General features: G+C 33.2%; 2 protein-coding genes and 3 non-coding genes across 5 annotated transcripts in view; 2 read left to right on the top strand and 3 right to left on the bottom strand.

Moving 5' to 3' along the window:
• Window positions 1-22806, bottom strand: part of LOC135838338 (cytoglobin-2-like) — a 386622-nt gene that overhangs the window by 148402 nt on the left and 215414 nt on the right. The window lies entirely within an intron of this gene.
• LOC135841053 (inactive pancreatic lipase-related protein 1-like) lies at window positions 8922-18099 on the bottom strand. The gene is made up of 7 exons (XM_065357841.1): window positions 17947-18099; window positions 17634-17823; window positions 13909-14060; window positions 13148-13399; window positions 12879-13070; window positions 9116-9281; window positions 8922-9037 (listed from the first exon to the last, which is right to left on the bottom strand). Exons 1-7 carry the CDS (start codon window positions 17996-17998, stop codon window positions 8935-8937), a joined length of 1107 nt encoding a protein of 368 aa, XP_065213913.1. The 5' UTR covers window positions 17999-18099; the 3' UTR covers window positions 8922-8934.
• On the bottom strand, window positions 12299-12405 carry LOC135842188 (U6 spliceosomal RNA). The gene has a single exon (XR_010558090.1). It is a non-coding gene; the product is annotated as a U6 spliceosomal RNA (small nuclear RNA).
• On the top strand, window positions 14098-14169 carry TRNAE-UUC (transfer RNA glutamic acid (anticodon UUC)). The gene has a single exon. It is a non-coding gene; the product is annotated as a tRNA-Glu (tRNA).
• Window positions 16844-16915, top strand: TRNAE-UUC (transfer RNA glutamic acid (anticodon UUC)). The gene has a single exon. It is a non-coding gene; the product is annotated as a tRNA-Glu (tRNA).

Here is a 22806-nt window from a genome sequence, read left to right as displayed (position 1 = left end):
CATCATAGGCCGGTCCGCTCCTGCATTGAAAAATTTAATTAACGTCCTTACAGAAAAAAGCAGGAAACGATAAAACGATTGTTCATTTCTCAGCAGTGATAAGTAGGTAAAGTATTATTTCTGATGATTTTTGTTTTCAAGTTTATATCATTAAAATGCTTTATAATCGCAATTGGCGAATAAATGAAATGGCGAGATTCATGGCATGGGCTACACAGACACACGCAGTCATCAGAGCCGCTTATGCAGAACTCAACATCCTAATGAATACATCAACATATATGAGGTGTTGAGAATAGAATTCAAAAAGCTCAGAACACAAACAATTAATTTTCAGATTTGGGCATTAACAAAAAAAATCCTCAAAACGAGTAATTTTCAAAAAATAAAACACAATCATCTTTCACCTTTTTCTTGTCCAAGACTAGGATACTCGACTGGTCAAGACTTTGGTGCCACACTGTAGGTAAATAGATATAGGTATTCAGCTTCTATTCCGAACTTTACCACGATGAAAAACCTTCATAAATTTTTCATTACGTTCGAATATGCATAAGGCAGAAGGCTTTACAGTCGTGTTTTACCGTCTGCTGGTATCATTCGCAGTATATATCACTTTCTCGTCTTACTCTTAGTACATATTTTTCTTCTCACTCATACTCCGGTTTTTTTCTTTCTCCTTCATCTTGCTAGCAATAACCGAACGACACGAAAAAAGCTGGTGGAATTGCGAATAAAAAATATAGCCGTGTAGTCGTATCGTTTTCTCAATATACTATAGCAGATTCTTTCTGCAGCAAGATATATAATATACCATCGACAGCACATTTTCATATATCGTCTGGCAGCATCGTGCTCGTGCATGTGCACCAACATATTCCAAAAACGTTATTTACGACTCGCGCAGATAGCGGTGATAATAAACAATGGGATATTAGCTGAAATAAGATGGAAATGTGCCAGCAAAGGTTAAACACACGGATTATCGTCGTGTTTTCGCCCTCATTCGTCCTTGTTTAGTCGCTTGTTCAACAGCTTGTGCAGATTCCATACTAGGTAGTCGGGAAAATTCGAATAAGAAAAGAAAATTATTGCGATTTTCGAGCTCAGCGTGAAATTTTTATACGAAATTGCACGAATTACTAACTGATCTGGTTAGTTGTGTTCCTCGACTCCTCGAGTGATAATTTGATTGTAAGAGAGTTTTTGCTTTTTTTCAAAGTTGAGATTTGAACGAGTATTAAGGTAAAACAATACACTTTTCAACCCATCACCTCAGATTAACGATTCATCTTCCCTGATCGATTCAAAAAGACGAAATTATTACAGGATTAAATCATTGACTAGGTCCATATCACAGTTGATTTCGACTTCTGCAGTGATTACAAGTTGCTGGAGAAAAGTCAACTTTTGTTGGTGCAGAATTGAGACTGCCTCGATGATTGGCATAATGGTAGTGAAAATTTGAATTGAGGGCCATATCACAGAACACAACTTATGCTTGACTCAACTATGAGATTTTCCCAAGTCATAAGTAAAATTCGCTATCATAGAACAAAAGTAAACAAAAGTTAAGTTGAAGTTTTTCTTTTACTGGTATCATAAAACAAATGTAAGCTTTCTATATCATGCTATGTTGCCAATAACAATAAAGCTGCAAGATCCTGTAAGAACCAATCAAATTGCTAATAAATGAAAAATTTTTGTATAATCTGTGGATAATTCCAAAAAAATAAAATCGTTTGTTTTTGTTTACACGAGTAATCAACTCGTAGCTCACGTACATAAACGTTTTCGACAATGTTTTCTTCTTTTCCTTCTATGATTTTACGAGATCAAATTTCAAATTCATCAAATTTATGTGAAAACGTTGTTACTTATTGTTTGATATTAACGAGAGAATATGAAAGAGTGAAAAATAATTCAGAAATGTTGTCGTGATACGCTGATGAATGATAATGAAATTACGAATCATGAAAAATGGGCAAACAAAAATGAGTTAAGAATACTCAAAAAATAAAAATAAATGCCAAATAATGTATTTGTTTTGTATGTACACGGATTATCGCGAGATATGTATATTCCTACCGTACTATTGTATCATCTATTATTATCTTAAAATTGTTCAGTTTATTTTAGTTCAGTTCAGATATCCGATGAAAATTGTAGTGAAAAATTTTTCAAACAAATAACAATGCATAGAAAACAATTCAGCATAACATTTCACCTCATAAATTCACTATATACAGTTAATTTATTATAAAAAAAAAACACCCCTGAAAAATAATAAAGTAACTACAAAACGTATTTTTATTGTAAACATTTTGCTCAAGCTGAGCTTAATTCCCTGGTAGAAAAATCCTATAGGAATTCGCAAAAAAATGTATAGTGCAGCACTATAATAATTTCGGACATATTTTTACAGTGTTGCACTATAGGTTCCTATAGTATCCTTCCTATAGTACCTGCAGCTGCACAGGAAAATCCTTTTTTCCCTCAAACAATTTGTAAAATGTGTGAATCACTGTTTGAATACATTTATTACACATAATAAAGCATTATATAGTACGAAATCCTACCAAAAAATTTTTTCCTGGAAAAAAAATTTCCTGCCTGGGGTAGGAATCGAACCTGAGTTCTATAGGATGTATCCTTCACTAAGCAGTGTCTTTATCCACTAGACCACCGTGGTAGTTGAAATCTTGGGTATAATTAGTTCATATATGCATTTTTGTAATGCACCGAATTTAAGAGAAATGGTCAATTTTAAAATTTATAGCATGGTTTCTGGAATAACTTTTTAAGATGAACAAAAAAGGTTCTCTTAAGATATGGCGCATCTTCAAAACTGAAGGAGTAATCTTTGATTGTATGTTTTTTTTCAGTAATTTTTTCTAAGTCCCTCAAAATTTTCAAAAGTTGAAATTTCATTGTTTTTGAAAGTAAATTTAGGTGTAATTTTTTGAGAAAATCAAATATTTCATTTTACGAGGCTGCTTCATTTGAAAATTAGTATAGCTAAAGACAATAGTGATAAAAATTTCAAAGTCCTTTATAGTGCATTTTAGAAAACTATAAGCAAACTGTATTTGTACAGTACATTACTAGAGTACAGATTTTTATGTTTTACATATTTTCCTGTTTGTAAGGAGATAGCATATATTGATAATATCTTTACGAATCAGAAAATTTCCTGTAAAATGAGCCCAATTTCATTTTACATATTTCACATATTTCAGGTTAAAACACATATTTTTACTTTTTTCTAGGAATTTTAAGCACATATTTCACATAATTTCGGTCATTTTCCTCTATTTAGCACATATTTTGAAGAAAATACGCAAAATCAGAAATTTTTTGATGGTTTTTGTTCTTTTTTCATTAATTTTTTCATGTTCAGCAGAAAAAATTTGAAACAAATTTGAAAAATTGAATTTATCGATTTGAATTAATGTGCTTTGAGCTTTTGAAATTAATAAAGTTTTTTCACATTTATCATTTTACCAAGTTATTCTCCTCAAAATTCTCTTTCCAGCGACACCCATATTGTTTTCAGGTTAGCACATATTTTTACATATTTTGGCTCTATGAGCACATATTTTTACATATTTCAAACACTTAAAACACATATTTTATGTACATAAAATGAGATTTTTAGTACATAAAAATCTGTGCTCTATACATTACACTATAGGCCTATAGTTTTTGAAAGTTCTTATAGTGAAGGCGCATACACTATAAGAAAATTAAGGTTCACTGTACATAACTGTATAGTGTACCTATAGTACAATACTGAAACTTATAGTTTTTGAAAGTTTGTATAGTGAAAGGCCCATACACTATACGAAAAAGGAGGTTCACTATACATTTCTTATAGTTTCTATAGTGAATTCGTAAGTTTCTATAGGATTTTTCTACCAGGGTAAGACGTCAAATTTCAAGTTTTTTGTTTACAAAACAGTTTTCAAGTTGGAAAAAATCCATCTATGATATAAGAATTTGCTTAAGCAGCCATGTAAGTCCGAAAGTAGGCATAAGTAACGTTCAGGGCGGCTATTACCGAAATATTTTTGCCTCCGCAATCGACGTAATGAGCATTGCAAATTATTGGCGTTATCTCAAGGTAAATAAATACTATTACGATAGTATTTATTTACCTTGCGTTATCTTGAAAAAAAAAATTTCAATTGTTAATTCAGGGTGTCTAACAAAATTTCTCCGAAGAAATGCAGTACTTTTACAGTACCTTTTGCATTACCTTATTTTTTTTCATCCAGCTTACACCGACCCCCCCCCCCCCCCCCCACCAAGAAAAAATATATATTTTTGAACCGGTTGGAATTTGTCGATAAAATTTTTACAAGTATCAATTTAACAAGTGTTGCCATCTTTTGAGGTACAAAATGAACATTTTTTTTCCAATTTTCACCAATTAATTCATTTTGAGGTTTTTAAAAATTGTGAAACAATGATTCTGAGAAAAAATACAGTACTTTCCAGGCAAAATGCAGTACTTTGCAGTACTTGCAGTACCGAGGATTTCAATGCAGTACTTTTACAGTACTTGCAGTACCTGCAGTACCTGTTAGACACCCTGTAATTGGGCTTTTATAAACATTATTGTTACTCAAATATTAAAATAACGCACATTACGATCAACACGGTTGCTTTCTGCCTCCGCAATCGACGTAATCGAACGCAATATGTGACCGTCCGCGATAAAACCGACCATCCGTCGCAAAAAATCGAAAATGTTTTTTCGCCTATTTTTGGGCCTTAAATGGTTTAGGGAACAAAAATTCGCGAAAAAAAAATTGAAAATTTTTTGCAACGGATGGTCGGTTTTATCGCGGACGGTCACATATTGCGTTCGATTACGTCGATTGCGGAGGCAAAAATATTTCGGTAATAGCCGCCCTGTAGAGGACAGGAATTTGCAATAAATTCAAAAACTCACTTCAATATGGAGTCTCCATACTCGAACATACCTTTTTCTATTTCGTCTCTATGATTGATCGCTGTCACTGAAAATAAATCCATTCAATACCAACTTGTTGATAAAAAAAAATTGTAATCCGTTATTATTTTTGATATCGATGGTGTTGTGCAGAAAGGGCCAAACTGCTTTTCAAGAAGCGAATGTAAAAAGTAAAGTGGTATAATTCACACATGGAGGCAATGAGAGAGAGAATGAAAGTGTTATGGCCTGAAGTAACAATATGAGCATTATTTTAGAAAAATTTTATTCAATTACCTGCATTTCTGTTCAGAGGAAAAATAAAAATGTACTGTGAAATACAGTTTGGCCCTTTTTACCTCATTTTCACAGCAATATTCAAAGGGCCAAACTGCACGAAAATCTATCAAGTTTCTAAAAATTGGAAAAATGTTCAGAAAGCTCTACACCCCACCTTCCCTCACGAAAGGTACACCAAAATAAAAATTAACAAAGTCGAATCTTCCATTGGAAAATTAAAAAAAAAAGTTTTTTTTTTGTTCAAAAATACGAGGGCTGTTCGCAAAGTCGTGCACGATGTGCTCTGAGGACGAGCCTAATTCACGAATTGAGCTGAGTGGGTGTTCATTTTGTAGCCTGAAGTCTCAGGAACACGGTGGTGTATTCAGTTTTTTGATACGACTCCAAGAAAAAAAAATTGAAAGCGTGCAAAGCGTTTGAAAATAATCCTTCGGCTCAGGGATGGGTAGAGTGCAGTATATTGAAGTCTAGTAGCAAGACTAATTCATGTACCGAGCTGCGTGAGCGCTCATTTTGTAGCCTGAAGTCTCAGGAACACAGTGGTGTATTCAATTTTTTTGTTTGACGCGTGAAAATCTTCTTAACGAACTAAAAGTGATCGTGGTGCAGCTTAGCGAGGTTGAATTTTCACTGAAAAAACGCCTCAGTCACATTGGATGTGTCCAACATTTTTACAACAGGCTGTACAAAAAAACTAAATACACCATCGTGTTTCTGAGACTTCAGACTACAAAATAAGCACGCATGCGGCTCGATACAAGAATTAGTCTTGCCACTGGAGCGCGAAGTGCACTAGTCTATCCAGCAAGAACTGAAAAATTTCCGTTGACCCATTCAAATTCCTATAAAATTTTTTCGGTGAGTCCTACAGAGAAACTAAGCACACCATTGTGTTCCTGAGGCTTTTTACCATCAATTGAGTACATGCGCAACGTAATAGTAAGTAGTAGTCTTTGAAAACTTGAAATTACTGTTCATTTTTAATCAAAAAGAGCGGAAAACATCCGATCATTTTTTAATACTATTGAGGTTTGTTTATACCTACTGAACTTAGCAGTAAACATAGCAGTAACTTCTTCACGTATCAATACAAATTTTGGTGTAGCCAACAATATTTATTCGCATTTACGTCCAAGTTCAGTATAAACCAGGTATAATCCAAATATTTCCAGCTTTCATAAAAAAATTATCACTTTTTGTGATCAGTGTTGCATTTTTAGTTGTACCAAAACTGTAACAAACCTGGACAAATGATTTTTAATGATGCAACACAGCTTTCAGATAGACAGAATGAGGAATTTTCACCTAATTCAAGTGTAGTTTGGCCCTTTTTTTCTGTTTCATGTCAGTTTGGCCCTAAAAATGAAGCACTTTGGCCCTTTTGTTTTGTTGTCATTTTTCATGAAAACAGTTTGGCCCTTTCTGCACAACACCATCGATATCTTCGGAACATACGAGTGATGGTGTTTAAAGTGCAGTGAATAATATAAGGCCATAAATCGAATTGAATATTTTTATCCGCTTGCATATCCAGCGTCTTAATCAGTTTACTGTCCTCTTCGTGAAATACATTTAAGAAATAGTCTTGTAGAAGATGTGGATTGAAAGCCGGATTTAAAAGCCTCCTATTTTTCTTCCATTTTTCTCCTAATAAAATTTTACCATTAATCGATTGAAATTTCATGTGTATAATTTAGTTTCTAATTTTTCAGGGTTACCTGATGCTGTGATCAATCCTTTCCCTAGAAAATCTTTAATGAATCCGTAGCCATATTCTTTATCTGAAGTTTTTCTGCATACGATCTGTAGTTATAGATAAACGTGGTAATTAGGTAAGTACCTAGTTACTCGTATTTTAATTTTTTCCACCGATTTCTTTGTATTTAGAATTAATAATGCTGGGCTTATATTAGAAACAAACTAAAATTGAAGCAAGATACTTTTTACCTTCCCCTTATCCCCCCACGCCATTCACTTGCCTGCAAATGAATATGAAAGTGGCTTGAAAAGGTTTGAGGGGGATGGGAAGCAGAGGAAAAGATTGTACATGAAAATTCTTTACACTAATTTTAATGGGTAAACATGTCCATGGATTTCATTTTTCTAAAAAAAATTGAATGAAATTGAAAATGAGACATAATTTGTGCGCTTTTGATAGTGGTAGGTATAGGTACTGAGTACTTTCATATTTTTTCCCTGAGAATTTCGGATCGAAAAAATTCAATTGTTTTTCATTAGGTTGGTTGGTAACCTACCTACATGATTTTTCAAATGTCAACAGTAAACACTTATTTCGGGTTCAGAAAGCGAATTGAACAAGAAATCACTTCTAAAATAATAGTTTCACGTAACCTAAGTACCTGAAAATTCTCAGGATCGAAAATTAAAATCATTGGTTTTTGCAGCAGCCATATTCTCACAGGACTTTTGTAAAGAAAAATTTTCAATCCCCTTCGAAGAACATCTGTAAAAATTAAGATCCGATTAAATCATCTCATGTCATTTTCATGGGAATTTTTAACGAAAAATCATCGAACATACCAGACGGAGTACCGAAAAACATGGATAAATTTCCAATTATAGGGTGAGCTCGAGGACCCGCGAATTCATTCACCAATTTTTCCAGTCGTTTTCTACTTTTTTTGAAAATTATATACCGAACAATACTTAGAATAATTATCATACTTAACATAAGCAATGTTATTGTCATGGCGTTATCTCGTATCGGGGATATGAATTCGCTCGATTAGGTACCTAGGTAATATTTTCAAATTAATAATAATTGCTCGGGATATTGAGGGGAAAAAAATGAAATATTGAAAACGCACGGTAACCTATCTATTCAATAATTATGTATCCTTGAAAAAATATTTAAAAAAAATTAAAAATCGTCTTACCTGAAGTTTGAAAATAACGATTTATTGAAGCGTATTTCTTTTTTTCGTCAACGATTAACAAAAGTACGAATGAAACTAATAAAAGTTCTATTATAGTATGAATACTAGTTAAGTATATCATTTCGACATCTAATTTTTCATTCCACTTCCGTTTGCTGAACTAATCCTAGTAAACCTGTTTCAGTTACTCAAAAGAAATTCTCATTTGTTGTGTACTTTTTTTTTGCGTGAAAAAAATCAACAGAGCGAATGATACGCTTGGAATCATACAAATTGTAATGGGTTAACCTTAAATGTATTTACTTAATTGAAAATGAAAGAAGTATTGAAGCTAACTGTTATTACCTACTCTCTAAATTTGAAACAGTCAATTTCACTGCTTAGCAGTCACGACATTTTGCCTTTTTAAAGCAGTAGTTTTTTTTTTTACTGCAAAACAGTGAAAAATTACTGAATTGGTCAGTCAAAATGATTTTTTACTGACCAATTCAGTAATTTTTCACTGTTTTGCAGTTAAAAAAAACTACTGCTTTAAAAAGGCAAAATGTCGTGACTGCTAAGCAGTGAAATCGACTGTTTCAAATTTAGAGAGTAGGTACTTGCTTAGATACCTACCGGATTCGTGTGCATGCATACATAAGTGAATATTTAAACATTTGAAATTCGATCAAGCAGGGAGTCTTACTGTGGAATGATTTTCTTGAAAGTTCAACTTGAAAAGGTGGAAAAAAAATTATCTTCATTTGAAGAAAAAAAATAAGTTTCTAAAAAAAAATTATTTTATTCAAATAAACTTTGTAATTCTTCCACAGAATCTGTATCAGTTGGTTTCTCTCCATAAGGTGACTCAGGTTTTGTATTCAAATAAAATAATCCTTTATTCCTGTCAAAATCAAATTATAAACACCATAATTACAGTTTCAAGTTCAGAAAAAAAAATATTCAGATTATTCAAACGCACCTCGTATCGTATAAAGAATCTCCAATATCGATCGTTCGATTCTTGTCGGCTTTGCAGCCATCATTTACAAAATGTTCGTAAGATTCGCACGAAATACTCAGAAAACTGCCAGTTTTGGCGATTGCCTCGCCATAATAATAATAAGCTCTACGGTGACTGCATACAGCTATATGTACATAAATTAATTTAATACGATCAAATAAACCAAAAAAAATCAATTGCTCAATACCTATTTGCCATTAAAAATTTTCCTACAAAGTCGGCGGTACATAAAGTCTTGTTTTAAGCCTAATTTATTTCCTCGTCTTTTCAACAAAAAAAAAAGTGAAATAAAAAACGGAATTGAAAGAGAATAGTAAGAAACCGATTATGTTCGGTGCTTGTAACCGAAGTTTGCGACATGAAATGAATGAATTTAACGACGATACATAATGAAATTCAAGTTCACACAGTGGCGGATTTAACAGGTGGCAAAGTGGGCAGTTGCGCCTCGGGCCCCAAGAGGAAATGGGCCCCAAAGAGAAAAATTCTAATGGTAGTTTTTGAATACGTATTGCAGGAAAAATTATCTAATAATTAGCGATGTCATTTTCTAATTCAATAAGATAGAAATAATCCAATAAATGTAGGTAGAGGTCTTCCATGTGGTAGTTCGGTATAGATCTGCATGTAGAAGTCCAATTTATTTATATCGTGGTATACCAAAATGAGTCGATAGATTACAGCAGTGGCAGACTGGCTTATGATGTATCCTGGCGATCGTCAGGGGCCCCGACGACGTTTCAACCAAAAAAAGATGATATTTTCACTTTCTCCAACAAAAATTTTTGCAAGGTTTTGCCCTCGCTTCGCTCGGGCCAGTTTTCTTTTCATTTATTTAAAAATATAAATTTTCAATTTTAGTGAATTCAAATTCTAAAATTGTGTGGTCAAAAAAATAAACTCATCAGTCATTACAAAAAATTGTTTTTTACCTCTAAAAATACAAATTTTTGAAATTTTCAGTCTTCACTTCACTTGGGCATGTGTGTTTTTTTTTCAAATTGAGATCAAACTTTTATAAAAATCTATTAGTAGGTAGGTATTCAAATTTCAAGAAATTTTCTAATGAAAAAAAAAAAAACACTTTCAAATTTGAAATTTAAAAAAAACAGTCATTCAAGTTCTAAAATTTTGAGCTAAAAAAGTGAACAAATTTTTCAAAAACATCGTTTTTTTACCTATCAAAACACGAATTTTCAAAAGCTTTTGCCCTCCTCGCTTTGCGCAAGCCAATTTCTATCTCTTCTCTAAACCAAAAAAATCAATTTTTGAAACTTCCATAAATTCAAAAGGGAAAAAGAAAATTGTTATATGCCCAAATGCAAATTACCTATCAATTGACAAAATTGTCATTTCATCTTTTCTCATTTTAGATTTTATTCGGTAAAATTGGCAATTTTTCTTATAGAAAATTTTTTGTCCGGCACTCCCCCAAAAATCTCCTCTTTTTGCTATTAATAAATATTGAATAAAAAGACAAAAGCAAAAATCAATCGCAGAACTGGCATTCAAGTATGCAAACCTGAAAAAAATACCAAATGAGAAAGATTCTTAAGGGGAAGGGAAAAATTTTGGAGGCCACATTCGTTGCATCCGCCTGAAGCCCCAAGCCGACCCTGACCTCTCGGATTATAAAATTTTTATTCTCGCTTCGCTCGGGTCACTTCACTTAGTTTTCTAAAGTTTTATTACTAAAAATTTTCACTAAAATCTAAGCGGTGATGAATTCAAAAAAATCAATTTCTTACCTAAAAATAAGTTTTTTAACTCTTGGATAAGAAAATTTTGCTCAGGCCCATTCAATTTTCTTCTCTAAAATTAAAACATTTAAAAATTTTTCATTCAAATTTGAAATATTAAATTCAGAAAAATAATCTCACACATCAGAAATGACGTTTTTTTGACCTCTTGGATTATAAAATTTCAAACGCTTTGGCCCTCACTTCGCTCGGGCTACTTCACTTCATTTTCTCCGACTTTATTTCTAAAAAAATTTCTCCAAGATCAAAGCAGTAGTATAAGGCCAGAAAAATCAAGTTTTGCATGTAAAAAGTTTTTTACCTCTTGGATTAGAAAATTCCGCTCTGGGCAATTTAATTTTCTTCTCCAAAATTGAAATCTTTAAAAAGTTTTCATTAAAATTTGAAATATTAAATCCAGAAATAACGTTTTTTTGGCCTCCTGGGTTATAAAATTTCAAAGGCTTTTGCCCTCGCTTCGCTCGGGTTACATTACCTACTTTGTTTTCTGCAATTTTATTTCTAAAAAATTTTCACTAGAATCTAAACACTAGCAAATCCAAAAAATCAATTTTTGACATAAAAAAAGTTTTTACCTCTTGGATTAGAAAATTTTGCTCAGGTCAATTTAATTTTCTTTTCTAAAATTGAAATATTCAAAGTAAAAAGTTTTCGTTCAAATTTGAAATATTAAATCCAGAAAAATAATCTCACACATTAGAAACAACGTTTTTTGACCTCTTGAATTATAAACTTTCAAAAGCTTTTGCCCTCGCTTCGCTCGGGCCAATTATAATTTTATTGTGCTTCTGGAACTTACTGAGAAAATTTTAATAACCTTCCTCAAATAGGTAGTTATTCATCAATACGTTAGCTCCTTGAAGGAGATGGAGAGGTGGTTGGTAAAACTGGAGTGCATTTTCGCACCCACCACCTCAGAAAACCTATCTGAGACGATATGTCACATGAAACATTTGACATTGGGCCCTTTTCCCCGATTTGCTCCTCGGGCCCTAATCCTTAAATCCGCCACTGAGTTCACAATATTTGTATTTTACCTAATTAGTTGTAAGGTCACGAAAATCTTGCTATTATTTTCTTTTCGTTTTAATTAAAATATTCCGAATGTGTAGCGCCGAAAATTCGCGAATTTATTCAAGTAATAGGGCAGCTGGTGCTGGTAGTACGATTTACGGTAGTCATGTTATTCATTTTTTTACATTTTTTACGCTAAGGAGATGAATTATCACTGCAGTAGTGAGTAGGTTGATTAATGGTAAGAAGGGAAAATTTTGAGTTTTGAAATATATTCGTGTTTGTGTATCAAATGAATCTGGTTAAAAAAAATTGGACGATCTGAGTTCTGAGAAAAAATTAATAAAAATGATGATGATATGATCCAAAAAATGTGGAACGCTTCACGATTTTGCGTGTCATCCTTGCGCAGGGGCCATGCTAATCTTCTCTGTATCGTTCCAATTTTAGTATATGTACCGCCGAAGCGAGTACGAAAGCAATTCGATTTCACGTTGTATATATACCAGCGTTTGGTGCGCGAAACTTTATCTGCGAGTAGTAAACTATACCGTTTTCGGCGTTTTCGTTCGAGCGCGCGTGCGAGGGTATGAGTGCGTGCGTTTCATTCTTGTTTCCTTGGTTTTTTATTTTTTGTCATTTTCGTAATATAATAATTTAACGTAATGTTCTGTTTTTTATTTGTTGCCGATGATTTTTTTTTAGAATTTATATTTTTTATTTATGTTAGGTTACATTATTGTTGGTAAATATTACTGAAGGATTAGGGAATTGAAAAAAAACTGCTAAATACCTGTAGGTACTCCTAATTTTTTTCTCAACAATAATATGGTTAGTTCTCCTAACACTAGATTATTTTTAGGAAACAATTTGACCAAAATTAGACCAAAATAAAATTTTTGTAAATTTTTTTTCAGATGTTCGTGTTTATTGTTCTTAAGACTCACCTGCGTAGTCAATTACACATCCTGGTTGAGGCCAAACACCACCATTGGGGAAGAAATCACGATGACCTAGAGGTTTTTCAAAACCTACATAACCTCCAGACGTATGAACCACTTCGACTAAATCTGCCTGAGATGAATCGAGTCTCCTTTCCGGTGGAGTTTTTGAATACAATATATAAGCCGGATCAAGACCTGTAATGGATAAAATAAGGTAAATTGAATACCTAAGTAATTTGTCACGTTGGTACTTTCCATGATTAGGTACCTACCAGTTATATGCCTTATTCTGCCACTTTTTACGTTACTGGCTGTCATTCCGGCTACATGAGCCCCTAAGGAGAATCCCACCAAATGGACATTTTTGGCTTTAGTGTCTGTAGAAGTGGACATGTGATCGATGAAAGCAGCCACATGCTTGGCCACTGGATGGGTATTTTCTACTGCTTTATTATACCACGGTTTTGATGCTAAATTTGACCAGTCGACGGCAATAATGTTGAAGTCACCTCTTGATAAAAAAGCTGTGAAAGTTCACATAAATGTTTATGTAATAAAATGATTTCACAATTTCATCTGTTTGAATGGATTCTGTTTGGTAATTTTGTTAATGTTTTTTACTCTATGTTTGAATACGATTTCCATTTTGTTCTTATTGTGTAAAATTTTCATTCAAAAAATTTTTTCAACGGTAATTTCAACAAGTTTTTACCATTTTTGGCAATATTAAAGTTAATGTTTGCACATTCTATGAGAAAAATGAATATGTACATTGTACGTAGGTACCTAGAAGCAAAATTGTTTAGCTTGAAATTTCCTATCCCCTAAGTAGGTTGTGGTTAAAAATTATTATGAAAAAAATTTGATTAAAAAATTGATTCGAGTAAAACTTTGCGTTTAAATAAATTTTCTCCCACACTCCGTATGAAAAATATTTTCAAAATTGCCCATTCAACTTCAATCAAGAATTAATTCATACTAGGCGTGTGTTTTTTCTTGGAAAAAATAGTTTAAAAAATTCATTAGATCTTACCATCTTTCAAAGTTGGCACCATATATGACTCTTTGACATTATCTCCAAATCCGTGGATTAATATTTTGGTCTTTTTTTTATTCTTAAAATACTTGAAGACTGGTAAACACGACTTATTCATCAAACGAACTTCCGCCTTGTTTGCGTTATCCCTGGAAAGTTGCGTTTTTAAGAGCGAGTTTCAACAACTCCCGTGTGGTCTAGTGGCTAGGATATCTGGCTTTCACCCAGAAGGCCCGGGTTCGATTCCCGGCACGGGAAAGTCTTTTCAAAAATTTTTTTCTCTCAAAGTGAGAAAAAAGTTTTCGATTAGTGATGAAGTATTCGAATTGAAGTGTTTTTTGGTGTTTGCAAGGATGAAAATGAATAAATGAGTGAAAAATTAATCGACAGATGGAAAGTTTTACGTAGGCGTTGGTTGAATTATTTAGTAGGTACCTACTAGGGTGGGCCGTCTTTGACTTTTTTTGGAAATTTGGAGGGGCGGAGTGATAAAAAGTTGTGGGGGGACCTCAAAAGACTGTGGGAAAAATTTGGGGTCTCAAAGTTCACCCAGCATTTTGCGACCGGGGTTCAAAATTTTGAAATTTTCAAAAAAATCAAAAAAAATTTTTTTTAATATTTTTGATTTTTTTTATGGTCATTTGTCGCATTATGCCTATTTAGGACTGAAAAACCATTTTCATTAGGTTTTTTCACTTTTATTGGAGATTTTACCTTGCTCTTGAAATATGCAAAAACAGCCATTTTCGAGATATTTCGCGATTCATCTTGAGTTTTACAAATTGCTATTCATTTGAAGTCTAGGATGCCTTTTATCACTGTATGAGTTGAAATGACCCTCCCCCCTCCTCCTTCTCACTCCCACCATCTCCGGAAATTTCCCAATTTGCACATAATTCCAGTAGAAAATGAATCTTGGCATAAGTAATCTGAAAAAATACCTACATATCTACGATTCTTTAACTCAATGTAAAAAAACGTATTTTTTAAGCACACAGCTCCCAGCTTTCACCCAGAACTCATCACACAGAGATGGCTGACGAGATAAAGTTATTCCGTCAACTTTTTTAAAAATTAAATCACCATTTATTTGGATTCGGTGAATCAAATTACTCCAATTTTCAGTCTTTTCACGATAATTTGTAGCTAGACTTTCAAACGTTTTTCTGCGTTTTAAAAGCAGCAATTTTAAAAAGTGTGCAAAATAGTTGCAAAAAGTTTATTTTAGTAGAGTTCAGCTCATTGAATACGAATTTGGAATTCACAGGTCGACGTTTTGATTGGAATGAAAAAGTAAAATTTTCAAAATTTGATTTCTTGAACTGATTTTTCTTGAAAAATTTCAGATTCTAGGATGAAAAAAGATAATTTTGCTAAATTATTGAAAAAAGACTGGAAATCGGAGTGATCTGATTCTCTGAATTCAAATATGAGAATGGAAAAAACACTCGACTAAGTAAAGCTGTCCTTAAGATAGAAAATGCAAACGAAACATGCTTTCTCAATCGCTCTGAAACTTCTGAAAACTGGAATAAAAGTGTGTGCGTAATATATTTTGAGATTCTTGCGAAACAATTACTGCAAAAGTGTTGTGAATGTATAGCTGGTGATGATGGAGTTAATTTCCAAAATTTCAAAAGGATTGCTAATGAATAAAAAATGGGGAAATTTGTACTGAAAACCTTCATTTGCTTGCAAAATTTTTTTAATTTCTTTAGATAAAAAAAATGCTTATACATATGAAGCTAAAATTGTGGAAATTCAATTTTTGAAGTGAGCTCGAAGAATATCTTTCTCAACAAAAAATACTCATCTAACAGGCTGTTGAATAATTAGAAAAAATCGACTATACAATGATTCCACCAACTTATTTTTCCAAAGCAGGCCACCAATTGAAATTGAATTTTCATCCAAAAATTATTTTGAAAATTCCTAATACCTACTAAGAACGTTCAACTCGTATTTGAGAAAATATTTCTGAAAAGGATTCGATTCGACTGTGTCGAAAACTCGAAATCATATACGTATGTTTTCAGATTACTGATGCCAATAATAATTTTCTACCAAAATTATCCGCAAATTGAGGATCTCCGGAGATGGTGGAAGTGAGAAGGAGGCGGGGGGAGGGTCATTTCAACTCATATAGTGATAAAAGGCATCCTAGACTTCAAATGAATAGCAATTTGTAAAACTCAAGATGAATCGCGAAATATGTATCTCAAAAATGGTTGTTTTTGCATATTTCAAAAGCAAGGTAAAATCTCCAATAAAAGTGAAAAAACCGAATGAAAATGGTTTTTCAGTCCTAAATAGGCATAATGCGACAAATGACCATAAAAAAATCAAAAATATTTAAAAAAATTTTTTTTTGATTTTTTTGAAAATTTCAAAATTTTGAACCCCGGTCGCAAAATTCTGGATGAACTTTGAGACCCCAAATTTTTCCCACAGTCTTTTGAGGTCCCCCACAACTTTTTATCACTCCGCCCCTCCAAATTTCCAAAAAAAAGTCAAAGACGGTCCACCCTAGTACCTACCTACTTCGAAGTGTTTCTATTTCGTTGATTGAAGATAACGTTCAGTTCAGTGTAACGATACCTCTTCGTGTTATATAATTTTTATAACCGTACAATTATCCAAGTTTTCTAATTCTAACGCGAAAAATTGCGCAATATTTGAAAAGGAAACGTATTTTTTGTCCTATGAGTTTTCCATTTGGTGATACGAATTAATTGGAAAAATTTATGGATGAAAAAAAAATGCATGATGTAGATATTGCGATGAAGTTTTGAAGTTTTTTCTTAGGTACTATACTAATTACGTTTTTCAATTTAATAATGAATGACGAATATGCTAATAGGTAGGGTAACCTTGAAAAGGTGTTACCATGAAGGTAGTTTTCTGTATTTCGAAAGTTGCGATTTTCGTCAAGTCCCGTGTGGTCTAGTGGCTAGGATATCTGGCTTTCACCCAGAAGGCCCGGGTTCGATTCCCGGCACGGGAACATTCTTTTTCTTTGTGATTTGAAAATATTCCCAATTTCTCGAAGGAAAATATTTAGTAGCAATGCAAGTGAAAATCCAATTCGAATGGTTTTACAATGATTTTGTGTAGTTTTTTTTTTGAAATTTTTGTCTCCAAAATCCAATATATCATTTTCTTGTATTAAAGAACATTGAGTGAATATTTAGATCCTCTTCTTACTGCGTAATTGACATGTTTGCTTTTTCTGATATTTAATTTGATGATTTTTTCGTCAAGGGAAATGATTCAAAATATTGGTTGAAAGAAAATTCATTGAAAAATTTTTTTTTTGCGAATATTTTTTCAACTTTCCATCATACCAAAAAAACGAATGAATCTGTACCTACCGATCAAAAATGGTCTTGAAAAATGTGACAAAAAATTGGTAATCTTCGTTCCGTCCTATAGTTACATCTCTAACAGCTATTTTTATGAAGGAAACGAATTTTTTATCTTTCACTAATGTGACATTTTCATTAAAATTTTTAATTTTTGAAAAAAAAAATGCTTTGAAATTATTAGATGAATTTTGTTTAAAATTTTGAAATATTTTTTCACTTTCGATGAAAAATGATTTTTATAAAACTAATTTTACAAGGTTTAATCTGTTCGATTATCTGTTTCACTTCTGGTATCTTGAAGATACATTCGTGTGTTCATTTGAAGATAAGTAGTGGGTAATTATGACACAATTTTACCTCGTGAATAGATAAAATTTTACTGAATCAACATCTGAGATGACTTCATCATTCGGTTGTAGTCCAGAGATAACTGCTGGCTGGACATTATCGCGACCATCCGGCATGAGCATCCACTTAACACTACCATTACCATTACTTTGTGGCGACTCAACATCATGCTCTGTGACTTCGTATCTCTTTTTAGAATCTATTGAGAAAAAAAGATGAAAAAAAATTCATTCCGAGTCCTGATACTAGTCACTTCAAAGTGAAGTCATCATACAAATAGTGAAATGAAGTAAAAATAGAAATACGAAAATTTCATGCTTACACACTAAGAGCAGTTGCATCGAAAAGGAAACGATAACTATTTTAAATATCATTTTTAAAAATTGAAAAATTGTATCAACTCAAAAAACTTCACGTTTTTCAACTATACCCAGACATTCTGTTCACCTCTACTGGATTTATTAACATAATTAATTTGTAATAAATGAAGAAAATCGTTCACAGGAAATTGTTGCATAGATAACTTGAATTTAACATAAATTTAAAAGTGGGCGGAGACACTACGTGTCTAAACTAGATGAATTTCTCGAAGGGGATTGTGTTTTATGAGTTTATTCTCTCAATTTGTTTAAGCTTTCTCTTTAATTAATCAAGGTATTCGCTTATTTGTCCAAACTTGAACAGCAATGAGTGTCAACTGATTGTGATTCCATGAAGTGGAAATGGATGTGATTAGGATTTTTAAAATTTTTAATCATTGTTTATTTAATTTTACTCAAGTTGAGTTTCTGTGACTTTGAGTAGGAAATGAAATATTATTTTGGTTCGTTTTTACTTTTTAGAATAATGTTTTCAAGATCGTTTTGAAACAGAGTGTTTTACTTTTCCCTGTGTTTTCGTGTTTTTTTTTAGGAAAAAAAAACATGAATCGGTAAGTATGAGCGATATCGTTTTCGAACTGAACGCAGCTATCAGCTGATCGCTTTACCTAACGGTAGGGCTACTATAATTTCATACAGGTAAGGACAGCCGCCATTGCCCATCCAACCTTGAACACAACAACATTAGAATGCATCTGTATGCATATAACTTTCCATATAAAAAATGTAATTTTTTTGATTGTTCGCGAGTTCGGGTGAACTTTCATGTGGTCTCAAATTAAAGACGATGAAATTCCCTATCGATTGGTGTTAAATTTTTATAATTTCGCGTAAAAATGACGATTTTATGAATACTTTTATTTCACTGATTTTTGCATACTACGTACGTCATCTTTAAACTGAAAATACTCGAAATTTTCAGTGGACACATAGGTATTTGAGTACAGCAAAGTGTTCGTGAGTTTATCCTCTTTAAAATGAGCTATTACCGAAAGCTCTACATGCAACCGTTCATAAGTTTTCGAAGTTTTAAGTTGCGAAAACAAGCTGCGGATGGTAAGTATTGAACTTTGAACTAACATTACTCGAAATTTTCAGTGGACACATAGGTATTTTAATACATCAAAATGTTCGTCATTTTATCCTCTTTAAAATGGCTGTTTACCGAAAGCTCTACCTTCAACCGTTCAAAAGTTTTTGAACTTCAAAGTTGCGGAAAGTGGTCAAATTGTGTTATTATGGTTATCATGTGTTATCAGTAAGTTATAGTTTTGATCAGTAACCACTTTTCGCAACTTTGATCTTCAAAAATTTTTGAACCATTTTTTGACTTATTCATTTCCACATACATTTTTTTTCATCGCGATTTTTTGAAATTAAAAATAATTAGTAGCCCTTTCAATTTGCAAGTTGGGCAAAATGTCATGATAGGTAATTTTGTTCATTTTTCAGAATACTACTGACGCCCATGGTCAAAATTGGATTTTGGCTCTTGGATTATGAAAACATTTTTGCCCCTGCAATTTTCAAGACAGGCAACTTGTTTATCTTACTTATTTTTACTCGTACTCGGCTATATCCAAACCAAATCTGAAGTTTGTATGTACTGCCACTTCTCGGATACTCTGTACTGTTTTTTTTTTTTTTTTTTTTTCGAAAAATGATGATTTTAAAAAGATTCCCACGACGATGGCAACTTAATGCCCAACGGTGATTAACCAACAACGACAATTGGTTCAAATGGAGTAACAACGACGTAATGTACAATAGAGAGCTGCGACGATATAAAAGTAACCCTTACTACATATTATGTCAAACATAGCCTATTTTCAACTTGTAAATTTTGTATTTAAAAAACTACGCGAACATAGTCGTAAAAGTTGCCTAAATAATTATTAATTATCCAGTATAGTGGAGGCAAATTAGCATCATATTTCGAAAATAAAAACATTTTTGGCTACCCAAGATTTTATGATGAAAAATTGTCAAGGGTGGTCCCCTGAATAATCCCTGAGAACTACCACCCCACAGACCCCTAGCTAATTTTTTTATGGGGGGTTGAACCCCCCCCCCCAAAATGGGTTTTTTGCACTTTTATCCTCAGGGGTTGATTTTACGTCGAATATAGCTTTATTTTTGAATTCTACGTCAAATTTCCGATCTAGTGATATATCAACTGTCCTTCTAACCCCAAGGGGGGTGGGGCTAGAACCATTCAAATTGGAGGGGGTTTCTAAAAAACACAAAAAGGCTATCGGCGCATATGAGGGGTGAAATGGCCCTCGAGAGCGTTCGGGTTGATACTAGCATGGAAGGAGGGTACCATCGAGAAACTACCGCATGAAAAATTTCAGATCCACACCACCTCCCCTTTTTGGGGACCCCCCCTTTTCTGAAATTTCAGTAGCACTTTTCTCAGCCCCATATTACCCGATTTTGAAAATTTTTCAGTATGTTATGTATATCTCTAGTAGGTATCCCCCCAAAAATTTTCAACCCCCTCCCCTCGTATTTACTCTACAAAATCGTGTAAAAATGTGTTTAAGGGAGGGTAGAGGGTAAAATGGGAATTTTGGGGAAATCACCAAGTCTTAATAAGTGGGGTGTCGTTTTCTTATGATTCGATACAGCTGAGTACGAATATGACGTCAGATTTTTTGCTGCACTCATCTACCCCTCTCCAGAGCAGTTAGCCCCCTCAATTTTTACTATTGATAAAAACCACAAAACAAGCTGAAAAACGCTATTTTGAGGGATAAATATGAAGGGAGGGGGTTGAAAATTTTTGGGGGGATACCTACTAGAGATATACATAACATACTGAAAAATTTTCAAAATCGGGTAATATGGGGCTGAGAAAAGTGCTACTGAAATTTCAGAAAAGGGGGGGTCCCCAAAAAGGGGAGGTGGTGTGGATCTGAAATTTTTCATGCGGTAGTTTCTCGATGGTACCCTCCTTCCATGCTAGTATCAACCCGAACGCTCTCGAGGGCCATTTCACCCCTCATATGCGCCGATAGCCTTTTTGTGTTTTTTAGAAACCCCCTCCAATTTGAATGGTTCTAGCCCCACCCCCCTTGGGGTTAGAAGGACAGTTGATATATCACTAGATCGGAAATTTGACGTAGAATTCAAAAATAAAGCTATATTCGACGTAAAATCAACCCCTGAGGATAAAAGTGCAAAAAACCCATTTTGGGGGGGGTTCAACCCCCCATAAAAAAATTAGCTAGGGGTCTGTGGGGTGGTAGTTCTCAGGGATTATTCAGGGGACCACCCTTGACAATTTTTCATCATAAAATCTTGGGTAGCCAAAAATGTTTTTATTTTTTCTTATTTGCCTCCACTAGTATATGATGAGGTAATTTTTAATTTCCGGTCCAATTTTTACACTCTCTAGCATCGATCCACCATTTTCTTGCTCACAGCTGATACCCCTGATTTTTTTAAGAAGAATAAAAAGCGATAAGAGCCACAAAACTCCAATCCTACTGGCAATAATTTCATCATACTTCACTTCGGTCCTATTTTCTATTGCAATAACATGATTTTTGCTGTCTCGTGTTAGTTTGTGTCTCGTCTGTGCGAATTTTCTAAGTCTTGGTTAATTTGGTCACAATAAAAACTCTTCTTTTTTGGCGTGAATTTTGTGAAAGACATCGTCGAGAGTTTTGCTGTTAATTTGAAGAAGATTTGCTCAGTACTCGTTTTGTGACACCTGTCAGTTTGGATTGATTGTGGAATTTTTTGTCGTTAGACAATCTTTTCGTCTTGATTATGTGAGTGAAACAATTTATTTTCTTCTCATTTTTTCGATTATTTTCTACGTGCATTTTTTGAGTCTCTTTATGGCTGTTGTCAATTGACACAGCTAAATGTGACAATCCCTTATATCTTTGTTAAAATTTTTACATAGGTAAGAAAAATATGCTTCCAACTTATGTATAATCTTGTATTATTGAAAACAAAAAATTAGTATACCCGGAAAATGTTTTCAGAAATATATCCGAAAAGGAAGCGGTACTCGATTTGCAAGAAATTTTGGATGTAACCGCATTTCGATTATTTAAAACTCTTGATGAGGATAAACTTGCAGAGGAGTCAACTTTAATTTTAAAATGGGGCTTTGACGGAAGTTCGGACCACTCCGCTTACAAACAAGCATTCAAGACACCTTCTTTTGATGATGGCTCTATTTTTACAACGACTATAATACCCCTTCTGCTCTTGAATGATTGTAATAATGACGAAATTTGGAAAAATCCAGCGGCCAATTCCTCGAGGTACCTATGTAACTTCTAATCATCATACTTATTTTTTCAAGTAATTTCGATGATGAAGTACCTGATAAAGTTTTCTTCTCTTTTTTTATTAGTTATTGACGCCCTATAAGAATCGAGTACGAAAAAGGAAATAATGATACGAATGCATGATGGAAACCATATCGAAATTAATACCTATGCAGACAACTTTCGGTGATATCATTACTACTGTTGAATATAAATTGATCTCAACCATGCTCGACCAAAAATGTATAAATACCTTGGAACACAATGCAGCTACAACTGTTAGTATAATCAATTTAAATCATAATCTTAATTTTATTCTCCATTTATTTATTTATTACGATACTTGAGTAACGGATTGAAATCTTTAGGTATGTTATATAATTTTCAATTACCAAATGATCTCGTTTCGACTGAAATCATCTCGCGTGCTTTTTATGTAACTTGAACACAACGTTAGTAAAGGCAACTTTTCAGAGTTTGATCAAAGTGGTCGATTTATTATTTTGTTTTGGG

This window comes from Planococcus citri, chromosome 3, assembly GCF_950023065.1.
Source record: "Planococcus citri chromosome 3, ihPlaCitr1.1, whole genome shotgun sequence".
Taxonomy (NCBI): Eukaryota; Metazoa; Arthropoda; class Insecta; order Hemiptera; family Pseudococcidae; genus Planococcus; species Planococcus citri.
Note: the sequence above shows the minus strand (reverse complement) of the source record. Positions and strands in the feature narration are given on the sequence as shown.

What these genes read in the sequence shown, in the direction of transcription:
- LOC135841053 (XM_065357841.1), bottom strand. Translation starts at nt 17,998, where the DNA reads ATGATATTTAAAATAGTTATCGTTTCCTTTTCGATGCAACTGCTCTTA. An exon ending in AAATTTTATCTATTCACGAG is followed by an intron (nt 14,061 to 17,633) that starts GTAAAATTGTGT and finishes GCAACTTTCCAG; the next exon opens with GGATAACGCAAACAAGGCGG. An exon ending in ATGTGTAATTGACTACGCAG is followed by an intron (nt 9,282 to 12,878) that starts GTGAGTCTTAAG and finishes ATGTACATATAG; the next exon opens with CTGTATGCAGTCACCGTAGA.